This window comes from Diplotaxodon limnothrissa, linkage group LG2 (assembly GCF_057381915.1).
Source record: "Diplotaxodon limnothrissa isolate DT_005_m linkage group LG2, D_limnothrissa_male_GT1.1, whole genome shotgun sequence".
NCBI lineage: Eukaryota > Metazoa > Chordata > Actinopteri > Cichliformes > Cichlidae > Diplotaxodon > Diplotaxodon limnothrissa.
Window position 1 is genome coordinate 35,088,218 of NC_140597.1, and position 21,216 is coordinate 35,109,433.

At 40.1% G+C, this 21,216-nt stretch overlaps 1 protein-coding gene across 2 annotated transcripts in view; it reads left to right on the plus strand.

Annotated features, from left to right (window-relative positions):
- The window catches only part of ccdc88b (coiled-coil and HOOK domain protein 88B), a 57,831-nt gene that overhangs the window by 13,995 nt on the left and 22,620 nt on the right, over window positions 1-21,216 (plus strand). For both annotated transcript variants that reach the window (XM_085372201.1, XM_085372207.1), the window contains exons 9-20: window positions 24-105; window positions 1,620-1,778; window positions 3,972-4,118; window positions 4,327-4,501; window positions 4,731-4,846; window positions 5,920-5,988; window positions 8,633-9,343; window positions 11,945-12,124; window positions 14,854-15,194; window positions 15,351-15,510; window positions 17,334-17,705; window positions 20,747-20,908. In XM_085372201.1, coding sequence (XP_085228327.1) covers window positions 24-105; window positions 1,620-1,778; window positions 3,972-4,118; window positions 4,327-4,501; window positions 4,731-4,846; window positions 5,920-5,988; window positions 8,633-9,343; window positions 11,945-12,124; window positions 14,854-15,194; window positions 15,351-15,510; window positions 17,334-17,705; window positions 20,747-20,908 — 2,674 coding nt within the window. The remainder of the gene's footprint in view (window positions 1-23; window positions 106-1,619; window positions 1,779-3,971; window positions 4,119-4,326; window positions 4,502-4,730; window positions 4,847-5,919; window positions 5,989-8,632; window positions 9,344-11,944; window positions 12,125-14,853; window positions 15,195-15,350; window positions 15,511-17,333; window positions 17,706-20,746; window positions 20,909-21,216) is intronic.

Below are 21,216 nucleotides of genomic sequence, written 5' to 3' on the forward strand. Positions count from 1 at the left end.
TGCGGTGCTGATATGTTTTCTAGGGAAGATAAAGGTGATCAGATACTGGATTACAAGCAGGAGATTGAGACCATGGAGGAACAGCTTCAGAAGCTTCAAAAAGAGGTACAGACATGGAATAGTGGTCAGCACACAGACAGAAATCTCATGCAGACTTCTTCTTCTCTTTCTTTTTTTGTTTTGTTTTGTTTTGTTCTTTTACCACACATACAACATTACTAATTTGACAACAGCTAGACTATTGCTCACTGGGCCTAATCATAATAGTGCAGAATCACCCAAAACCCTTTGGATCTTGAATAAAAACATCTTTCTGCCGTAAATTAGATTGTGCTCTTTCCATTCAAATACACTTTGACCTGAAAGAGGTGGCTGTTACTGTCTCAGCTGAACTTGAAAGTTTAGACTCATAACAAAACTACAGGTATGATCATACATATACAGTCTTAATGTTCCCTCACTGACGAGTCATTTAGTTTCATTTTCCATTGTCACAGTGCTAAGTGTACTCCATACATCACTGTCATTCTTCATTTGTCATTATCATTTACTTATGCAAATATGTCTTACATATAGAAGTGCACTGTAAGGACTCATCTATGATATAATTTTTAAAGTCAACGTTCATTTAAAAAATATTACTTGAGTTGTTGGATTTTTACTTTTCACCTCTTAGTGACAAATCAATGCGTTTTAGACTACAAGCCACAATTAACCACACAGTCATACCGCTCTTTATTCAGTTAACCTAACATGCATGTGTTTGGACTGTGGGAGGAAGCTGGAGTACCCAGAGAGAACCCTCATGAAGTCCACACAGAAAGTGCTCCTGCCTGCTGGTGAATTTAAAGCAGGAAGCTTCTTGCTGTGAGGTGACAGTGCTAAGCACTGCAGCACCTTGCCATAAGCGTTGTTGATAATGCTCAAGATAATTACAATTTAAATCTGTGATTTTACTGTTAAATGATTAATGTCTGTGTGGGAATAATTTCTACAAGGAAACAGTTTTACAGATGGGTAACTGGCCAGTAACTGGCCTGACTCTTGCCAGTCCTCCTGAATAGTACCTTAGAATGATGTTTAAATAATGACAGTGGACATTAGGGGTGTCTTAAATATAAGTATGTGAGTAATTTCTCCAGTAGTTTAAATGAAGTTACGTGCTGTGTGTAAAAAATGCCCAAATATAAATCAGTTATTCAACTTTTGAATTATATAAGTATCAAGAGACTTATTGCAAGCCAGTTATTTCTACATGACCTTTTCTGCATTGATTTCACACAGCATATTGCTTACGTGATTCACAGTTAATTCGACCACTTTCATTGTAAAAAATAGCAGAAGACATGCAAATGTTATTTGAAACTATAATACATGCAAGTTAAAGCTCTTGCTCTTTTCCATATGGGTCTTTTCAATTTTTTTCTATCCTTGTGAGTACATTTCAGGATTGTATACACGCACACATTTCCTTCCTCATGTATCAGACTTTGTCAACATTTGCTTTACTGCATTCCTGATCTGTTCACAACCTTCTTTGACCTCATCCCAGCTGGTGTATGAATGTATCTGTGTATCTGTGTCTCCGTGTGTGTGTGTGTGTGTCTGCGCGCATGCAGAACCGTTCTCTGCAGGGTGATGTGAGGGGCATGCGTGCACTGCGGGATGAGCTGGACTGTGCCCGAGAGCGAGCTGCACGGTCCGAGCAGCTCCAGACTGAGCTTCAAAGCTGTAAACACAGATTGCGCAGCCTGGAGCTCACACGCACTCAACTGAAGGTACACACACACACCAAGCACACATCGCACACCATAGAGAAATCAAGCAACACAGCTACATCTCCACTACAAAATACATAGTTTAAAAAAAATGTTATGCAGGGAAGACAAAGTCATTTTCACATTGCTTTGATACACACACACAAGCTTGACAAAGGCCGTCATATAAAAATTACTGGCGAAGGTCACATCAAGAAGATCCCTTTTTTAATCTTTCTCTTTGAGTAGCTATTATTTTTTTAAAAGAAGTACCACTTAATCTCAAAAGCCATATATTCCCTCACACGGCCCTGAGGGTTTCAATCAAGAGTGAGTACGAACAACTCTAAAGCTCAAAGCCGGAGAATGAGATTATATTGTGTGATGTCATTGGGATTTACCGCCTGGAGCTGCTTCATTGACAAAGAGCAGCTACAGTTATTGGAATTTTTACACCCAAATGAGATTTATTCCGAGGTACTATAACTGTTCAGGGCAAAAAAAAAAAGTGCTCATATCCTTGTGAAACACTTTGCAGTGTCCTCACCGTCACCTTCCCTGTCTTTTTTGAGTCATCCTGTTTAAATTCAATATCAGTGTGACTGCTCATGTTAGCCGGAAGGGTGATTTTTTTCTAATGTTGTGTGTGTGCCGAGAACTCGTTTCCAGAAATTCAAAATGAACTGTTGTGCGGCTGTAAAGAATCGGGAGGAAAAGGTGCCAAATGTTTACGTGTAAAGAAATAAAAATAAAAATCAGTTTGGAAGGTCAAATTAGTTTCATTACATGTTGGGTTTTATTTGCGTTTTTTATCAGTAGTGACAACATCGTACTCACAAGTTGTTTGCAGCGATCTGCGTAAGTGTGGATTCTGCTAAAAATTACACCGAGTTGGCCAAAAAAGGACCAGCAAGACAGCTAGAGAGGTTTGCTGACAGTTTGCTTGTGATTATTTCTGGTTTAACACCTTGTAGCTTTTTATAGTCTTGTTAAACTGCTAACTTGTCTCACTAAAAACACAGAAAGTCTAAAACAAATCTTAAAAATGTGACTTAGTATTATATTATATTTTATTTTCCTTCATTTTGAAAGATATATTTTATCACCATGTTGTCTGATTTTTCAATTTTGCTTTAATAGGTTATTAATGTGGATTTAGATATTAATAAGTATTACCTTATTTTTTTTATGAAGTAACTACTGTGAGTATGAGGATATAAAAATGAATATTTTTAAAATTATATTACTATACTAATTGGTCTTGCTTATGTGGCCTGTTTAGTACACAGTTACATAAAATTCAATATAATATACATCAGTTATAACCACCGCTGTTACAAGGTAATTACTAGGCTACTACTTTGGTAATTAGATTGTAATAACTTGCTGTTTCCTGTTATTATCAAGCTGCTACTCTGAGTTTAAATTCACTTAATACAGCCTAACAAAAACATAATAAAATATAAATGTCACAATTTACAACAGTTTACAACTCTAACATTGGAGAGCATCAGACTGAGTACTAAAAGTACTAAAGTAGCCGGATACAAGCTCCAAAATAATAATAATGGATTGCATTTATACAGCGCTTTTCGAGAACCTCAAAGCGCTGTACAACACCACTATTCATTCACTCTCACATTCACACACTGGTGGAGGCAAGCTACAGTTGTAGCCACAGCTGCCCTGGGGCAGACTGACAGAAGCGAGGATGCCATATCGCGCCATCGGCCCCTCTGGCCAACACCAGTAGGCGGTAGGTGAAGTGTCTTGCCCAAGGACACAATGACCAAAACTGTCCAAGCTGGGGTTCGAACCGGCAACCTTCCGATTACAAGATGAACTGCCAACTCTTGAGCTACGATCACAGTTGGAGATCATATTTTAGTACTTGCAATGTCTGCAGTTTGCTTCTCAGCTGTACGTCAGCCTCTCTGACTCCCTCAGCAGGACTTGTCTGTGTCTTTACTGTGAACTGTATAATAAGGGGAAATTATATAGAAAATACATTCAGCTGACAGCTAAAACCATTTAAAGTTGCTTTGTGCACTTAAGTGACAGTAGAGAACTGAATGGGAGCAAAGCATTGATAGATATGACAGATTAGAGGAAGTTGCTTCAGAAAAACCCCCAGACTTGACAGAATACATGAAACGAAAACAGTGAGCACGTCATCGTGTTGTTTCAATTGTCTCTGTTTGGTGCCCCCTGCAGGAGCAGCAGCAACTGTGCGCAGCACTGCAGGAAACCAAAACGCTTCTAGAAGAGCAGCTGGCGGACGCTCGGGCGCGTTGCTCCTCCCTACGTGAGCTGGAGAGGGACAATCTTGTGCTGCGTCAGAGAATCATGGAAGTGGAAGCGGTGGGTGGAAACTATGATGCAGTTTTTGCATTTCTGTCCATCCCGTACAAATGAGCTTATAATTGAACTGAAGATTGCAGATTGTTCTAATATTTTCTTTATTGACAGAAAGGTTGCATTTCATGAAAGAACCCCATGCATGTTGTGTGGAGGACCATTGAAGTCTCTTGCTCATGTGATCATTGAGTGTGTGTCTATATGTGCTTAGGAGCGGGACACTGAGAGGCAGCGAGTTGATGAACTGCTGGAGATGAACATGAGCCTCGAGGCTGACCTGAGGCACAGCAGCAGCGGGGGCAGCGTCCTTGCTCCGGTTGTTTCACTTCCGCAGCGTTTCCTCCAATCAGAGCTGGAGTCCGACGAGGAGCTGAGTGAAGTGATTGGTCAGAGCACCCGCCTCTCTGCACCTTGTCATTTAAGACATGCTAATTAACTGATAAGAGAAAATATTTTGACGTAATACTTACCCACAGGTTATTAATCAACAGTAACTGAGCTCATATATCCATTTCTCTTTTTCTCTGTTTCTTTCCTCCACCTATCTGCCTCACTCCCTCCTTCTGTTCTTCTTTTTCTTGTTTTATTCTTTATTTCCTCCTCTCTGCGCCTCAGATCAGAAGCCCCTGAGCGTGGAAGTGGGCGAGGCTTCGACGCTGCGGCTGCTGGGAGCGGAGCAGGAGAACGCAGAGCTGAGAAGACGACTGGAGGAGCTGCAGGCCCAGCAGGAGGTCAGAGTTCAGAGGTCGCAAGTTGTGACTAATAGAGAAAAATGTCACCTTACTCAATAACAATAGTCAGGCAGCCTGTGAATTTTTAAATGATGATCAGTTAATACTAAAAGGGCCCAAAGTGTACCAAGAAAATATCTCCCACCTCTGCCGCCTCCAGCCTGATACAAGGCAGGCAGGACCCATGCTTAAATGATGTTTACACCAAATTCTGATGCTACCACCTGATTGCTGCCACAGTTTTTCAAATCTTCTGTTGTCCAATTTTGGTGAACCCATGATCAAACCGTAACCTCAGTTTCCAATTTGTAGCCTAGTGTGACTCAATGTTCAATGTAATGTGCAGTCAGAGATGCTCTTCTGCATATGTTGATTGTAACAAGGATTTATTTGAGTTACTGTTGCCTTCATATTACCCTGAAGCAGTCTGGCAAATCTCCCCTGACCTCGGTATTTCATCTTTTTCAGACCATTCTTGTTAAACCCTAGAAATGATTGTGTGGGAAAATTTCTGAAATACTCAGACCAGCCATTCCCCATTCAGAGTCAGTGAAATTACCTTTCTTCCCCATTCTGATGCTCAGCTTGAACCTGGGTGATATATCCTTAAAATCCCGATATTTCATGGAAATCTGCTACTAGGATTTTTCTCACAATTTAAAAAATACTGAAAAGCCTTTTATTGATGATTGCAGTTTGCAGAAGGTCATCTGCATGGTGAGTTGCGCAGCAGTGTGAATTGCTGACATTTACATTAATCAGCAGCTTTAACTTTGTAGTTGTAACAATGTAACTGCTCGAGTGGTCACGGTAATGCACACAGACAGAAGAGAAATGACAACTGGATAACATGCAAATCAGGTTTTATATATAGTTTTCCATTTCCCTTGCGTGTCTTCTTATTGATATGATCATTATGTTGGGAAAAAATATTTTTAATTAAGAATGTTTAATTACGATACCAGCAGGCCTGCCATCTCTGAATATATCTAAGTTGTTAAAGATGTAAATGAAGCTGGAAAAACAGGATGCAACAAATGAAGGCATTAAAGACCCATCTCCCCTCGCTGCAGGCTGATTCTCCAGATGCAAAGGATGAGCTGGCCTGCCTGGAGATGAAACATCAGGAAACATTTAGGGAGGTGAGCACAGAGCAAACTGAAGGCTTTACCAAACAGTTACTGTTCTAACAATCATCTTTTCTTTTTTTTACCGTCACATTGTTGACTGGTAGTAAATTGTTCTGACGCTAATGCAAGGTACCGTCCCTACACACTGCTCCCCGGGCGCCTGCTTAGTGGGCTGCCCACTGCTTCACTGAGTGAATGGGTCAAATGGAGAGAAAAACAAGTAATTTCCCCATGGGGATCAATAAAGTATCCATTATTATTATTATTATTATTATTATTATTATTATTATAAGTAATATTGCTTTTTTAGCCAATGTAAAAACCCTTCTCTGCCACATGTATTATGTAGCCATATATAATAAATTCATAGCATGTGTGAGCAGCGTTGTGTTGTAGTGGAGCAGAATTCTGGTGCTGAATCAATTTGTTTTTATTTATTTATCATCAGCAGAAAATTAGCTGCAGTATTCGACATTTTTACAAAAATAATGGCTCACTTGTGTTTGAAATGGATTGCTCGCAGACTCTACAACCCTCCTTCAGTGTTTTTTTTTTTTCTTTTAAATTTCTACTCGTTGTTTCCATCCTCCAGCCTGAGAATTGACTGTTTTGGCTGTCAGCCTCATAGCTTACATCTGCCTCTACCAGCAGCAGGAACAAGTGAAAAAGATTTAAAAATACTGTGTATGTTAGCCTCCCAACACCAGATGACTGACAGGTGGAGCTGGTGGACACCATAAGAGAGCTAAAAGTATAGAAATATTGTTCTATAGTTCTCATTAACTGTTAGTTATTTAAGTAGTAAAGTGTGGTGAAATGTTGTGTTGTTATTGTTTGCTGCCCAATATGACAGAAACGCAGGAATGAATGTTAGCTTAAACAAAGGGAAACATAATTAACTGCAGTTAATACTGCATTTAACTGTGTCCGCATAGCTTTGGGGTTTCCCACCAAATGAAATCTGGGGGAAGACGCTATATCCTTAGAATAATAATACAATATTTAGGGATAATGATAAAAAGGGATAATGATATTTATTAAAAAAAAATTATATATACTGAACAACCATTTAGCGGTGATTATAACTTGTAGGTGGCAACATTTATCAGTGCAAACAAAATGAAGGGTATTTTCTGTCCTTCTTTTCCGGTGAAGCACTGTCACCGATGACAGCGGTACCAGACTTAAGTTAATGTGTGAAATTGTTGTCACAACAAGGTACCAGCAGCAGCAGCACTATAGTGCAACTGTAGTGACACAGTATTATATACAGTGCAACAGCACAAGTCAAATGTAAACACAAAGGTTGCCTAGGTAAGATAAGATAAGAGATAAGATAAGATAGAACTTTATTAATCCCTCGGGTGGGTTCCTCTGGGAAATTCGACTTCCAAAAAAAGCACAGCAACGACCGAAGTTACAGTTACAGAACTGTTATATATATATATATATATACACACACACACACACACATATATAAATACAGAGACAAATATAAATAAAATATACAAAGGGGATAAATAGAATAAATAGGAATAAAAAATAAAAAATAAAAAATAAAAATACAAGTGAAGGTAGTGTTATTATGAGTGTTTAACAGTAACTAAAGTAACTCAGCCTCTTCAACAAAGAGTGAAACAAATTTGTAGCGTGAAGATTCAATTCTGATTAAATGATCACCGGAGGCTGACACACTCCTTATTAGTTATTATTAATCTCTGGCTCTCTTCCACAGCATGTCTTTGTCATGTCTTCCTCCCCTCACCTACCAGTCGGTCGCGCCATAAGGCCGTCCCTCCCTGAGCCTGGTTGTGCTGGAGGGTTCTTCCTGTTAAAAGGGAGTTTTTCCTTCCCACTGCCGCTGCTCATAGGGGGTCATATAATTTTGGGGGTTTTCTCTTTTTGTATTATTGTAAGTTCTTTACTTTACAATATAGGGCAATTTGAGGCAACTGTTGCTGTGATTTGGCACCACATAAATCAAACAGAATTGAATTTGAATTGGTTTTTATTGTTCACAGGCTTCTCTGGGTTTGTGTTGTGTGTGTCCCATAAACATATGGCCTTGATTTGTCACTGATGTCACAAGATAAAACTTTTTTATAATGTATTATTGTATTATTGTGGACAGTGTGATTTGACATTATTTTAACACTTTTAAAAAAACTAATATTTTAAGTAATAAATAGTAAATGTGTTACGATTAAAACAACCAATCTGAGTATGACACGTAAAAGACACTTGAAGGCTGTGCTTTGCATTTCCTCAGATGAAATATGGTAATTAAATGTTACTCAGTTCACAACATTATACTAGAATTTGCGAATGGTGCTGTGTGACGGATCTCAGGCATACTGAGTTTTCTGTAGTTATTTGTGTGGAGGAGTGCTTTTATATTGTGTTGTTATAACCAAAGATAATTTAAATCGATCAGTAATTTCCCTGTCTGTCCTTCTCTCGTTTTTCCCTACTTCATTGTCTTTTCTTTTGTATCGAAACTGGATGTATTCTGAGGAAAAGGGGGTGATTTCAGTTTTCTTACCCACCATGCATTCAAGTTCAATCACTGTCAGCACATGAAAGGAAACAGTGACAAAAAAGGGATATTTCAAAGCTTTGAAATGTCTTTAAATTTCTCTCCAATTATGCTTTTCAGTTTCAAAACTTGAAGAATGAAAATGCCACTTTGAAACAGCGTCTGGAAAAGCTTGTGACCAAACTTCAACACCTAGAAGACAAGAGGAAGGAGGAAGGAATGAAGATGCCAGACAGAGTGGAAGAGGAGGGGGAGGGAAACAAGGTGGTGAGAGGAATCCAGGGATCTGAATCCTGCAGGGGAGAGGGGGAAGGAAGGGTTAAAATGATGGAGGAGAAGGAGAAAAGAGGAGAAGTCATCGGGACTCACCGTGAAGCAGGAGTTGGTGAAGAGATTCTTCATGTTCAGATGGGAAAAGATGAACCATGCAATGAGGTGATCCAGACCAATAGAAGAGGAGAGGCTGAGGGAGGGCAGAAAGAAAGGGAGAAACAGGAAAAAGAAAGTGAGCCGAAGAAAGAAAAGACTGAATTACCAATAAGTTCAGAGATACAGAAACAATCAGTTGAGGATAAAGTAGAGACTATAGCTACACACCTGGCCGTATGTTCCCTGACTAGTCCTGATATGGAGCTTCTGACAAAACGACTCCAGGAGGCCCAGGAGGAGGCCGAAAGACAGATTAACGTGGCCCAGGACTTGCGCTCTAAACTGGGAGAGCAGAGCAAGAAAACCTGGGAGGCTGAGCAGCGGCTGGTACTCGTCGAGGCTGAGCTGCAGCGTCTGAAGAAAGCCGGAGAAAGTTTGGTGGAGGCCCGCAGGCAGATAGAGGTATGGCTGGCTGTAGTGGTTAAGTTGGAGACTGTAGAAAGTAGATATTAATGGTCGGTGAAACAAGTGAAAACGTGGGCGTTATATTATTGTATAATTGTGTTTATAATGTGTTTCTTGTGTGCAAAGCGCCATCAAATGTTCCCGCTACAACACCCATAAAAAGCAAAAGCTGAAACTGATTTAAAATTGACTGCCAGCCACTTAATGATCGACTCCTTGTGCAGCTATAAACTGCTTTCAGGGCTAAGCACATGTTTAGATCGCTCCTTGGAAATCCCTCTCTGACCACTTGCAGTAATACATCTGTGACTCATGATGGATCTTAGCTTTCATCTTGAGAAAGAGAACACATTTTCTAAGGGAGAGTCGTAAGTGACAAATGTATTGGGCACAAACAATGGTAAATATAGAAAAAAAGTCTGGGTTTTCAATGTACTGTGAAAGACGTCACTTTTAAACGTGTCACAGTCAGGGAAAGTTCACGCTTACAGTTACAGTGCAACTCTGCACTAACAGTCTGACCTTGATGATGGACAACTGTATGGAGCGCAGCACTGTAAATGTTAAATAAAATGAACTTTTCCACTGAACCGTGCTCTTTGGTCTCTGGGTTGTAGCCGGAGACCAGTTTCTTATCGCCAGTGAAGATCCTCGTCATGCAACGCTGAGTCAGTTTGATGCTCTTGGTGAAGTTGCAGATGTCTCACTGCAAGTGGTCAAAACATAACAATCCAGACTGCAGCGGAGCGCTGAAAGTGGCACAAACCAATGACTGTGAAGGCGATTTTTAAAGCTCACTCTTAAGCAGAGAACGCGTTACTGTAATCTGATTACTTTTTTCAGGTAACGAGTAAAGTAAGGGATTACTATTGCAAAAACGGTAATTAGATTACCATTACTTTCCCGTAGGAACGCTACGTTACTGCGTTACTAAAACCGTGATTTTTTTGCGAGAATGTTTCATGACAGTGACGTAAGCGAGTGCGACATTCGTGACAACAGCTGTGTGCAGATAAACAATGGATCATATATCGATTGTGGGAGAGAGTATGAGCGTGCAGCGTTTAAAGCGTGGAAGTACTGACCTTATTTTGAGTTTGATTCCATAAAAAGTGACAAAAACATTAGTGTCCGTTGTGCGTGGGAAGAAAACTTATTTTTACAGCGAAAAAAATCCCTAAACTTCCGAGCAAGCACCGAGTAGCTACGACGTAATGGGAAACTCACAGAGAAACTCGCGGATTCTTCAACTGACCGCTGCAGCACACCTGCACCAGGGCACACCTGCGCCTACGCCACTTCTGCTTTACAGGTGAAAATAGAGCAAAAGGACCGCTAGTCTTTGATTTCATTTATTTTCTGCTGTGTTTTACTTGCATCTGTTTGAAAGAGTGAGTGTAAACACACACACAAAAAAATTATTTTATCTGCTGGAATGTGCAGAAAATAGGTTTAAATGTTTAATCAAATTTCTTCCAGTCAGAGAATGTTGCATATAATTAAATTTTTGCTTGATGCATAAAGTTAAAAGATTAAAACTAATAAAACAAGTTTTAAAAAGAGACTTTTCCATTTGATTACATTTTGTATGATGGATTATGTAGAAAAAGTAGAATTGGGCTGAAAGATCTATCGCTTTATCACCTATTCAGGTTGTAAATCGTGTTTTTAAAAAGTAACTAAGTAACTAAGTAACTAAGTAATTAATTACTTTTGAAAATAAGTAATCAGTAAAGTAACGGGATTGTTTTTTGGGGGAAGTAATAGGTAATTAGTTACTGATTACTTTTTTCAAGTAACTTGACCAACACTGCTCTTAAGTTATTGGGTTATTTTTGGTTATAAGTATGAGCTGCATGGAGTCATCCTACTACAAAATTGGTATCAAGTTTTCTGGTTTTTCAGTTTTTTTTCATAATATTGTCTCTGATTATATACATTACAATTAAAGTAACTCAGTAAATAACAGAAACAAAGATTCAAAAAGTTCACACATCAGAATTGTTTTCAGCAATAACAGTGGCGTGGCTCTTCACTCCAAACTAAAATATCTATTACAAAAACAGCTTTTATATTGATTGTCATAAAAATTTGTTCAGCCAGATGAAAATTTTTAATTTCTTTGGTAAGTTTCTGATCTACACTGTCATGATTATCATACAAAAAGGTGATTTTTGTACTTAGCTGTACTTTACATTAAATGCATGATGGAAAATATTTGCAAACATGGTGGAACTTGAAGCTCACCAGGTTGCTTTTGTGAGCATTTTTGCATTTCGCTCAGGGCAGCAGTGTGCCAGAGTAAAGCCTCGCAAAGCTGCAAGAGTATCTGGGATTGTTTGTGCTTTTGCACACTCATCAAACCTGCAGTGCACCAACAACAGACCCTTTGTGTTGTTTGCCAGTTAACTGGAATTATTAGGAAATGTATTTACTCAACACTTCCTTTAAAGCTGTAGGTTTGTAGTTCTTTCCTAGAAATCATATATATACAAGACTCATTCAATTACTGGAAAAATATAAGAATGTTTTGTAGTAATAGTAAATGCACATGCTATACATCGAGATTTCAGATGTTTCTAACTGCTTTTCTCTCAGGTTCTTCAGTCTGAGGGTCTAGTTATGGAGGAGGAGTTGTGTCGCTTACGAAGCCAAGCAGAGCTTCACAGGATGCAGACCACAATCATCGCCACTCTGGAGGGAGAGCGGGCTACACTCGAGAGAGAAAGAGACACGCTGCGCAGCTCCTTGGACGCCTTGCGCTCCGCCCAACGCAAGGTTGGAGAGTACACAGCCACAGACTTGCACACACAATATAAAGACGCCAAATATGCCCATGAACATGGCAGATGACACTGGACTTAAGAGGGAAATAGAAGAAGAAGGGCAGATAAAAAACAGAAGAGTTCAAAATTTTCTTAAAGTCAACCTCTGTGGTCTGCTTAAATAAAAACATCCCATCTGGATTCCACTTAACCAATAAATTTCAGTATTTCAGCAAGCAAATTCCCTTACTGCACGACTGAGGCTTCAACATGAAGTGGAACAGTTTTATTAAGCTGTCGGAGATGCATGTTAACATTTTTATCCACCTTATATTGAGCGAGCAAATCAGATTTGAACTGCAGTATTCACATATTGACAAAAATGTGAATACTGAGGAGGGAAGCAGGTGAATGTTTTGGTTTGGCTTATTCAGTGAATTTCTGCAGATGGAAATTCAAGCAGAAACCCAACTGAGAGCCACCTTCTTCAGACAGCCCACTTTGGGTCATTGAAGTCTTTGTGAATACGGTGCAATTTAATGTGCAATTTGCAGTAAAAATTTCAACACATAAGAAAAACTGCAAACTAAGGAAAAGAGCACTGCTAAGTCAGCATTAAAGAAATACCTTAAAAGGGATTCATAAATACCTCCCACTCAGAAAACGCTGTATATAACCCTCCATCTGATGGGGTAATGTTCTTTGGTGACACCCTCCCAGTTTTTTGAAAGTGAAAACATCAGTCTTTTTTGTGGCTGTTTGGCCTAAATGTCTACTAAAATTACTTCTGGCTAATAAACTACAATTTTCTTAACCAAGACTGGATGTTCTTTAACTGTACACAACATATAATTGACAACCTATTGTAAAGAAACAGCACGTTAGAACAAGTGTTTTCCGCTATGACGCATCCCAAAAACCTGTTTTGTGTACATTTAGTTGCTTGCATGAAAAAGTAGTGCAACTCTGGATGGGCTTTTCCTACCGATCTGCCACACTTCTCACGACATCGCATCAAACCAGAGATGCATCTTTAAAAAACAGTGCCTCATTCCTTTGATTTCTAAACACTAAATCTAACAGCACACTCTCATAATGTTAGAGCTGAGAAAGTACTCTGCTGTCACTTGGTTTATGAATAAAATAACTTAAGTTGTAAGCCAGCCAGACGTCAGCAGCAACTAAAAATTTGTTCATTTCAATATTTGATGTTTTAGCCCATGACACAGAATGGATTCTAGCTACATTCGAGGTAGACTTCACATTCCGACCACCAGCAGGAGAAGCAGAGAGCCAGAATTCATGAGAATAAAACAGTGCATGTTAAATGAATCATGAAGTGTACTTCTTTCAGCTGTAGGTGTAAGTAAAAACAAAATAGGAACTCACGTCTCATCCTCGTTCTCCCTTTTGCTTCCCTGTCGTTGTGTACGTTTACTGAACTGGTTTGTTTTAAAGCATTTTTATTTATTTTTTTAAAAACCCTCATATATCCTGGAAAAATTGATCAGATTTTCTGCTAAGTAATTAGATTTAGTCCACAATCTGGAGGACGCTGTTTTGTGTCTTGGAAATAACAAAAATCTACTCAATATGTTTTTTCTATAGGGCTTTGAAAGTGTTTCTGAATTGCATTGTTTACATCCACGTTTGATGATGTGGAGGGGTGCAGTAATGTGAAGTATGGTTATTCTCGTAGGCGGCAAAAAAATGTACATTTACTCAAGTGCTTTAAAGTACTCTTGACATCCTTGTAATTTCTATTTCGTCCCTCTTTATACATCCTCTTCACTAAAGTACAGGATTTAATAAATTAGGTGAATTTCCCTAACAGGATTTAAAGGTGAGCATTTTAACATTCAGGAAAATAATTATAGACCACAGTATTGCTTATACAGTAGAAATATCTAACAGATAAGCAAACAGTTCCTGTTATTTATATAGAGTTCAATCTGCAGTTTGGTTTCAGGGTAAATTAATGTTTAATGTTTTTAATAGTCTGAAAACTTTTGAATTACTTATTTTTGAGCTGTATTTTTAAAATATATTATTGCTGTTTTGATCCAATCAAATGCAAGGACCTAAAAGCAGGGCACACAGCAGGAGGCGGGACTAATGAAAGCTGTGGGAGCTACAGAAATCCACCAGGTACCAAAGATCTCAGAGTATGAGCAGATAAAGTGCCCAAGGTGCAATTAAAAGGCACAAAACTTAAACAAGGTCCAGCCCGGGTTGACTTGAGGACTTGTGAGGTGCACTGGGGCCTGGCCCAAAACAAACAATGCCGAAAGGAAAACAGACATCATGACAAATAACTAGAGACGGTACTATAAATACACAGAAAACCAACTCACTATAATAACACAGGGGAAACTAAATAGGGCAGGGAAGGAACATACAGATAACAGCTGACTCTTAGACTAAAGCAACTGCCAAAATTAAACAGGAAGTTACTATAAAATAACAAGAAACAAAAAGAGAGAAACAAAGAAGTGAAGAGGAAAACACTAAAAAACACGAGGGATGAAAACTACAAAAGTAGTAGAATCAACAACCCAAATGCAAAACTGTGCCAGTGGTTTAATTTTTGTACTCTGATAAAGTTAATTTTATGTTTATTGCCTGTTTTATTGGCCACATGCTTTCGTGTTGTCTGTTGCACTTTCCTCTGTGATTATGGGGGACTTATTTAAAGTGGGCGTTAAGAACCGAAATCATCCTTTGTGTTTTCTCTTTTGCCAGAGTGACCAGTTAGAGCTCACTACTCAGACTCTCAGAGCAGAGTTGGAGCGTCAGGGCCGCAGTTTGGAGACCTCACGCCGTCGCGAGGAGGAGCTGGAGGCAGAGCTCCGCGAGGCTACCCTCGAGGCTGAATCTTTGGCCAGGGCACGAGATCAGGCGCTGCTGGAGGCTTCACGGTTAGAGCAAGAGAAAGAGGTGTGTCAGTCAGAGCTGGATGGCCAACGGAAGGAGGGCAGACAGAGAGAGAGGGAAGCGGGGAGACTGAGGCAGCAGCTGGAGAGCACAACCCTGGCCCTGGAGCACAGCAACCAGAGAGCCTGTGCTCTGGATGCTGAACACAGGTACACACACTCCTAAGGACATGGAGTTAACCTTGATCATGCAGTTAACTTTATAAGGCACCAGAGAAAGCACTGTGCTGAACAGTACATTTATCTTTAATGTCAACTCTGTCTTATGCAACCAGTGTCTAAAATGTGTTTGTGGTGTGCGTGTAGACGTGTGTGTCAGCAGCTGTCTGAGTCCAAGGAGCTCTGCGCTCAGCTGCAGGACCTGGAGAAAGAGCTCAGCTTTCGATTAAGCAGCATGGAAGAGGGTAAACAGCAGCTGCAGGAGCAGTATGCAGAAGCACAGGCCAAGATTAGCGCACTGTCCCAGGTGTGTATGTGTGACGTGGTACTTTAGTTCCTAACGGTAAGCACTGCTGCAGGGATGTGGTGGAAAATTCACAGGCAGCTCAGCAGTGGAAATTACTATTATTACTGAAATGAATTCAGTGTGTTCACACCGGAAAAATAATGAGAAATGCAGAAGATTCAAATTGTATTTTTTTTTATCTGTTGATGGACACTGTGGTCCCTCAGCACAGAGCATAATGAAAATAGAAATGGTGCTCAAAACTGGAAAAAGGAAAACAGTAACACTTTATTTACTACAACATAAAGTGAAGTATGCATACTTAAAGTGTTTGTTTAGTTGCATTTGAGTGTGGATTTTATATACTGTGTGGCCACAACAGAATGAAGAAAATGATGTCGACTGCTTTCTGCTAACATTAGAAAAAGCTATAAAAATAAATACATTCTGAAAAACTCAAAATCTTATACAGTAAGTAAATAAACAATTATGTTTTAAGCTGAATTACTATACTCATTTCTAGATCCATATTGTTTATTCTTTTATTCTATGTTAGAGTAGCTGGTGTGAATTCAAAATAAGTCATATATAATTCTTGTATAATGTAAACAGAATTGGTCCTAGTGCGGATCCCTGTGGAACTCCATAATGAGCTTTAGGATGGGAAGAGGATTCCCCATTTACATGAATTTACAATTGAAATCTATTAGATAAATAGATAGATAGATAGATAGATAGATAGATAGATAGATAGATTTTTATCCATCTATCCATCCATTCTAAGAAAACAAAGATTCAGCACTTGTTAGGCAATGTTCTAGTGGTGTGTTCTTGTTGTTTATATTAGTTATTTGCCTACTAATTTGCTATCTAATTACTAACTTATACTAATTATGATATAATGTTATTAGATTGAACCACTCTAGGACCACAACTAGTATCAAACTACTCACATGAGGACTGGTTCTCACACAGACTAAGAACGTAGTGTAAATGGGTGATAAATGAAAGGAAAAACCAACATAAAGTTTCCTAGGAAGGTGTTGGATTACCACATATTGAACAGAACAGCTTTAATATTCTCTGGCATTGATTTCCCAAGAGACTAAAGTCTGGAGGGATGAAACACCACACGTTCACAACATAATCCCTCATTTGGTGTTTTAATAATAATGCTTGTGAGCACTGTCAAACACTAAAATGTGCTGTTGGTGTTGAGCTAGGTTGCAGTGTACAGACCGCGAAGCCATTATTTCCATATATATCAAACCACTCTGACCTCAGTTGTCCTATGGATGGTGACATCTTTATCCCATGAAGACTGAAATGTTTTATCACTACATTGCGATCAACAACTTTGTATTGATTTGAACTGGGTTGTCCCTCGAAGGGGACGAGTGTGCTAAGGAGAACATACATGGGTGCATAAGGACTGCTGAGTCAAACAAACCTTTGTGGGGAAACATGTATGTAGTTTTCGGGGCGATCGTGACTCAAGAGTTGGCAAATCGTCTTGTAATCGGAAGGTTGCCGGTTCGAGCCCCGGCTCTGACAGTCTGGGTCGGTGTGTCCTTGGACAAGACACTTCACCCGTTGCCTACTGGTGGTGGTCAGAGGGTGGTGCCAGTGTCCGGCAGCCTCGCCTCTGTCAGTGCGCCCCAGGGCAGCTGTGGCTACAATGTAGCTTGCCATCACCTGTGTGTGAATGGGTGGATGACTGAATGTAGTGTAAAGCGCTATACAAATACAGGCTGTTTAGATTAGTTTTTTTTGTGGTGTTTACAGCAAGTTCCAGAGATTTTAATCGTTATACTTTCTCACTATTTCTTTCTCTCTCTTATCAGGATCTAACCCGTGAGCAGGCTCGTTCTGAGAAACTGGCCACTGAAGTGGCACACCTGAGCCAGAAACTACAGCGATCCGAAGCCGAGCGGCAGTTGGCAAAAGATTCTCTCCACCAGTCACAGGAGAGAATAGAGTCTCTCTCCCAACTCCTAAAGAAAAGTGAATCTCTGCAGTTAGAGACGAGGAGGGAAAGTGCACAAGTGAAGAGTGCGCCTAATTCAAATTCAGAATCGACAGACAAGCAAGACATGTCACCTTTGGATCAAAGCCCCGAGGCTGCCAAAGGTTGTGACCTTTCCACGACCCGCGATCATTTCATGGGGGAGGCAGAGAGGCATCTCAGTGAGAGGGTGATCGAGCTGGAAAAAGAGGTCTGTATTTGAATGTGTGAGTGGGTGTTTGGGGGTTGGTGTGGGGGCTCGGTCTTCTGTTGAAATTCTTGCTCTAGGGATTCTCGAGGACGATCAGCTCACAGTGGGCCACTTCCCAGAGTGCAGCACTTTATTTCCAAAACTAGTGCTTTATCTCTGCTCATCGGTTTTAAAATGTCACCCCGGCTACTGTTAATCTTCCTTATCTCCTCTGCTGCTTTTCTGCTTAAGCTCTTACTGTCTCTCTCTCACACTCACACATACTCTCTAACATCAAGCTGTGAGGGGCGCTTCCAGCATTGCCAAGGTCACAAATTTCACCCGGTGTGGCTCTCACTCAGAACGTTATTACGTCAGTGCTTTCAGGTTTTGTACAGTAGATTAGTCTAGATGAACTAAGGCACAAACAGATCCGGGCTACATCCTGGTTCCACTTACACTTATTAATGCACAAACAACGATTGCGGATGAAGACATCTTCACATCTAAAAATGCAAGAATGCTCTACTTAAGTAAATAGAATTAATAGCTGCACTGTCCTAAAATATTAAAAGTGGAAATTATGCAGGAAAATGGCTCCTGTGTGTGATATAGTGTGCAGGATTGTTAATACTAAAGTTAAAGTAGCATTTTAATGTTCACTCCTTACTGGCTGTAGCTGCTGGAGGTGGGAGCTCATTTTCACCTGTTCGTACACGCTTGGTCATAACTGAGTAGGCACCCCCTCGAGTGTCAAACAATAAAACTGAGTAGACCTGTCATCATGGGAGAAGAAACAAAAAAGTATTACCTCCTTCTAAGCTTTTTTCTTTTCTTTTTTTTGCTTTTCTTGAAATATTAGGGTTAAATCTCACCTTTCTGGCCCCCTGGGTTTCTTATAAATGAAACCATATCAGAAGCTGAGATGAGAAATCACTCTTTGGTGAAGCATGACACCAAGGTTTATCATAAAGCATCACAAGCTAGAATCATTGGTTTTTGTATTTCACAAACTGATGCAATAGCAGTATTAAGATCAACTGTAATCTGAAGCAAAGAAGCGAGACCCTCTGATATACTAACTCAACAAGTCTTTATTGGGGTACACAAGTTGCAGAAGTGAGGAGGATGAGGTGGAGCAAAATCATGGGAGAGCTGTGCTGGCAGAGGATGAATGAATATGGTGACCATGGCAGTTAGAGCAGATGGGCAGGTGAGGGTGGCTGTAGCTGTAGAATGAAAGCTGGCCCAAGCTGAATGGTGAGAAGTTGGTAAACAAACACGGGGAACAAAAGCTAAACTGAAGATGAAGGCCTGATGTAATTACCACAATAGCTCTGTGGTGGAGTTGGCCTGAAGTACAGGTTAATGAGTAAATGAACCACCAATCTGCACGCTGATTGGGAGAACAGGAGATAACAATCCATGTCTGGCACACACAAATAGAAACAAGACAAACAGGCAAGGAAAACAAACAGGAAATAAGACGCGTGTGAGCAGCAGGAGAAAATACCTTGCTGCTGCCAGAGGTCAGAGGAGAACAGCCAGACTGCTTCTAGCTGATAGGAAGCCAACCGTAACACAAATAATCAAATGTTACAACCAAGGTATGCAGAAAAGCATCGCTGAAGGCGCAACCTTAAAGCAGATGGGTTACAGCAGCACAAGAACACACGGCGTGCCGCTCCTGTCATCTAAGAACAGGAAACAGAGGCAACAGTTCACACAGGTCCACCAAAATTTGATGATAGAAATGAGAAAAATGAAAATGCTGTTTCATCTGATGAGTGTCAGATTTGTTCTCCAACATTTGGAAGGTAGGGTTCGAATTAGGCTAAAATGAAACGAAAGCATCGATCCATCCTTCCTTGTGTTCAGGCTGGATGTGATGTGAGAGGGTATTTTCTTGCCAGACTTTGAACTCCTTAGTACTCCTATCTGAGTATTATTGCTGACCATGTCCATTCCTTCATCATGATAGTGCACTCATCTCCTCATGGCTGTTTCCAGGAGAATAACGGACCATGTCACAAAGCTCAGATCATCTCAAATTGGTTTCTTGAACATGACTGAGTTCACTGTACTGTAACCATATCTCAATCCAGCAGAGAACCTTTTGGTAGAATTAGCGAAATCTGCAGCAACCGTGTGTAAGTGTATCATGCGAGTTTGGGCCAAAATCTAATAGAAATATTTCCAGCACCTTGTTTAATCCGTACAATGAAGAATTAAGGAAGCAGTGAAGACAAAAAGGGGTCTAAGTCAGTGCTAACAAGGTGTACCTAATAAAGTGACCAGTGAGTGTAGTTATTTTGTGCCACTGACATCAGAAGGGAGAGAGGTAGGATGATGAAGTAGGAGAAGAATCTAAAAGTGACTGTAATAAAAAGTAGAAATCCCCTGTGTAGCACTATGAGTCAGTCAGCAGTACATGAAGACTCCACAGTGGGGGAAAAAATAACAACCCCACGCCAAAACTGAGCTCTAGACTCTCTAGACGATGCACACATGAAATGTGTTGTCGCTCTTCCAGTACTTGCAAATAAAATGTTCAAATAAAATCGCAGCGTAGGGGGAGTACAGCTGACTTGTTGTTTGCAGCAAGTTAATTTTAATTTTGGGAAATACACCAGATTTTATACCCTCAGCAATTTATAAGGTGGTTTTCTTTTCATTTCTAAACTACCCGCCTCTGTGCCAAATCAACACATTCCTTTATTTATCAGAGCAGACTGCACCAAATCATGTGTCATCAATAAATTCGCAGATTTTCTGATTGGACCATTAAAGCCTGTGGAAAGATTGCACTGACAGAAATCTCGCGTAAACAACAGATGTGAACTAATGAAATATAATTTTTAACATTTATGTCAGACACAGGAGGAATTTCATCTCTGTGTTTATAGAGTGACACAAATGTCGCATAAAGATGCTACCTGACTGAGAGCACTTTAAAAGGTCAGCGGCAGAGTTTGCCCATGTTCAAATATTATGGATGTTTCCAGAGCCAAATGTAGCACAGACATTATAAAAATGAAAGAAGAGATTTTTCTCCCCCTCAGAAAGCGGTGGCGGCTGCAGAGCATGAGGCTTTGCTGACGAGATTGTCTCAGTCCCAGGAGGCTTGTAAGCACCTTGAGGAGCAGCTGGAGGCTCTGCGTCGGAACTCGCTCAGCCTGCAGGACTCCTGCACCAGACTGCAGACGCTCAACACACAACTACAGGTGACCTAACACACAGACACAGAGCGTGGTTATGGCTGAAGTTGATTTGTTCAAAATCGCACATTGTTTTTAAACCTTTTGTCTTCCTAAAGTGAAACGCATTCAGTCTTTGTGCAATGAATTTTGACGTAAAGTGCGCAGGGACCTGTTAAATTATTGGACATTATTTCATATTTGTATATCCTCTAATGTGGGGAGTAAGATGACAGGCTCAGTGCCAGTGTCATAGCATAGCACTGGCTAAAGAGCAGAAAACTAGAAGAAACAGCCCATCTGGCCCTGTCCAAAGGACAAAAACTACCTACCAG